This window comes from Lactuca virosa, chromosome 8, assembly GCF_052849685.1.
Source record: "Lactuca virosa cultivar CGN04683 chromosome 8, Lactuca_virosa_CGN04683_v6, whole genome shotgun sequence".
NCBI lineage: Eukaryota > Viridiplantae > Streptophyta > Magnoliopsida > Asterales > Asteraceae > Lactuca > Lactuca virosa.
The window spans coordinates 310543653-310546215 of NC_136433.1; the positions used below are offsets into that span (position 1 = coordinate 310543653).

At 29.7% G+C, this 2563-nt stretch overlaps 1 protein-coding gene across 1 annotated transcript; it reads right to left on the reverse strand.

The window, feature by feature from the left end:
* Positions 1 to 1663: 1663 nt before the first annotated feature.
* LOC145131693 (uncharacterized) lies at positions 1664 to 2014 on the reverse strand. The gene has a single exon (XM_079066351.1). The coding sequence runs from the start codon at positions 2012 to 2014 to the stop codon at positions 1664 to 1666; it is 351 nt and encodes a 116-aa protein (XP_078922477.1).
* Between the last annotated feature and the right edge of the window lie 549 nt (positions 2015 to 2563).

Here is a 2563-nt window from a genome sequence, read left to right on the forward strand (position 1 = left end):
TAAGTGAGAGGAAGCCTCTATCACACTTCCAAAAACCTACCCCCTCTACCAAGGCAACCTTTCACCAAAATTTAAATCATTTTAACAACTCCTTTACTCTTCTCCTTCCTCATTTTTTTCACTCTCCATCACCACCCTTCAATTTTCTCTTCTTCCCTCTCTCATTCACGAAATTCTCAGCCAAAGAGCATCCAAAACCCACAAATTTCTCATCATTTTGTTGTGTTCATCTAGGTAACAACTCTACTCTTTCAGTTTTCTTTACGTTTTACTAGTTTTCTTGAATTTCTTCTTCTTTTACACATTCTCTATGCTACGTTCATGTGCATGCACTCATGCACTTCAGATTGATGATGATGGTGGTAGGTTTTCACGAAAACCTCTTGCATGTTGGTTGCTGGTGAAAACCGATGACCTAAACTTATGTCAAATCCAAGGAAATGAGTTTTTATAAATTTTGATGGGTATCTACTTCAAGCATTTCGAGATTTCTGTTAAAAATGCCACTTTGAACAAATTAAATCCATGCATAGTCTTCAAACCATAGTGCATGTGAAGAGATTCAAGCGTAAATGTTTGATATTCAAAGTTCAATGTTAAAAGCTTTCAAATATGTTCAAAAATGATTTTATTAACAAAAATATCCAAAACTCGTTTTCTGTTCAAATACAATTTTTCCTAAAACCTTAGTGACATAATATGTTGATCTGGAAATATTGAGGTATTAAATCATTTTTCTCGATTAATTATAACTTTAACCAAAAAATGAGGGCATAAATCACAAAAAAATAATTACATATGTCAATAAATTCTAGACAAATAACAGGATGGCCTATACTTTAAATAAACCCGCTCCATGAAGTTTGAGCAATTTTTATTACAATTTACTATTTATTTCGATTTTCTTGCTATTAAAATAAAATAAATTATAAAATCGGGTTCTATTGTTCAAAAACATTTTTAATATTTTGCTACAAAAAAACATTGAGAATTTTCCACAACTATTTGTCATTTTCCATGATTTAATGTTTATTGAAGGCATTAAATAGTTAAAACTAGCTAGGCTCATCTAAGAATCATGAAAAATTACCAAAGATATCTTGATTGTTGATAGAACAAGAATATAATGTTTGTGGAATTTGTAGCAGTGTTTAATACTTATTTCATATTTGTTCTTATTGAACACAAATAAATTATAAGGATCAAGGTCTACAGTTTAAAAATACCTTTTAATATTTTTTCCAACTTCTTGGACCTATGTAACATTTATAGAAAAATTTCAAGAATTGTGCATGACAATTTGCAATTTTTCCACAATTGAATGAATATTCAATGGAATAAATTAATACAAAATAACTAAACTTATTTAAAAATCCTAAAAATTTATCAGGAGACCCTTGATTATAGTAATATAAATAGTAAAATGTTTGGTAATTTATCTTTACTGTGTATAGTAGTATATAGTAGAACCTCTATAATTTAATACTCGATAAATTATTAACCTCGATAAAATTAATAATTTGTCCGGTTCCAACTTGGTACCGGCACAAAATTGGACTCCAATCAATAAAATAAAAAAATAATTATTTTTTTGAAATCCCAATGTAAATATATTGGTCCCAGCGAAACTATAAATTTATAATTACTAAATCATTCAAAAATTCTAGAATTGTCTAATAAAAAATGAGTATATAGTCACTTGTTCTTTTGTGAAGTTCAAATATATATTGAGTTCATCTTTAAATCTCCTAATTGCACTTAAGAGTTGAGGTACTGCATTCTCGTATTGCAACAAAAATTTGTGAAGAGTTGTTGTTGCTTGCAATGCTTCTTTCCGAGTGACAGGTTCCAAAGGTACTGAATCATCATCAACTTCATCATCAACCGAATTTTGAACGGTATCCGCAATAATTTCTTCAATGCTTTGAACCTTATACCATTCGTTATTTTCACCTGGATAATCCAACAACCCATTCACATCAATTTTGTGCCAATAATGCATTCCCATAACCATTCATAAACAACTTTCTCCATGTCCGGATACTTGGTTGCTTTGTGACGCTTGGAAGATCCATCTTTATCAAAGTTAGCCGATAGGAACTTCGATCATCTCTTAGGAGTGTTTGATATTGTTCCTTCAGTAACTTTCATATCGAAAGTTTTGTCAACCCACTTCACCAAATCTTCTTGAGTGCATCATTGGTGATTTCTTTGATACTCGCATCATAGTTTTTATTGTTGATTGGTCATCGTTGATTTTTTAACACCTTTTAGTTTAGAAGCCATAGTTGATGTGATTTTAAAATTTATCATTAGACATTTTATAGTTATCAACTAGATCTATGTACATTGAACTTGACAAGTTCATTAATGTGTGAATGTAGATGGGAATTTTGAAGGTCATTGTTTTTGTTTTATTCAAATAGGTAAAGTGAACAGACATGAAAATTCTGAAGGTCGATGCATTAATTTGAGAGTTGCTCACGAATATAAGTCAACTTTTTAAATTAATAATTTATTAATTTATCGATATAAGAATATCTTGCTAAATTAATAAAATATC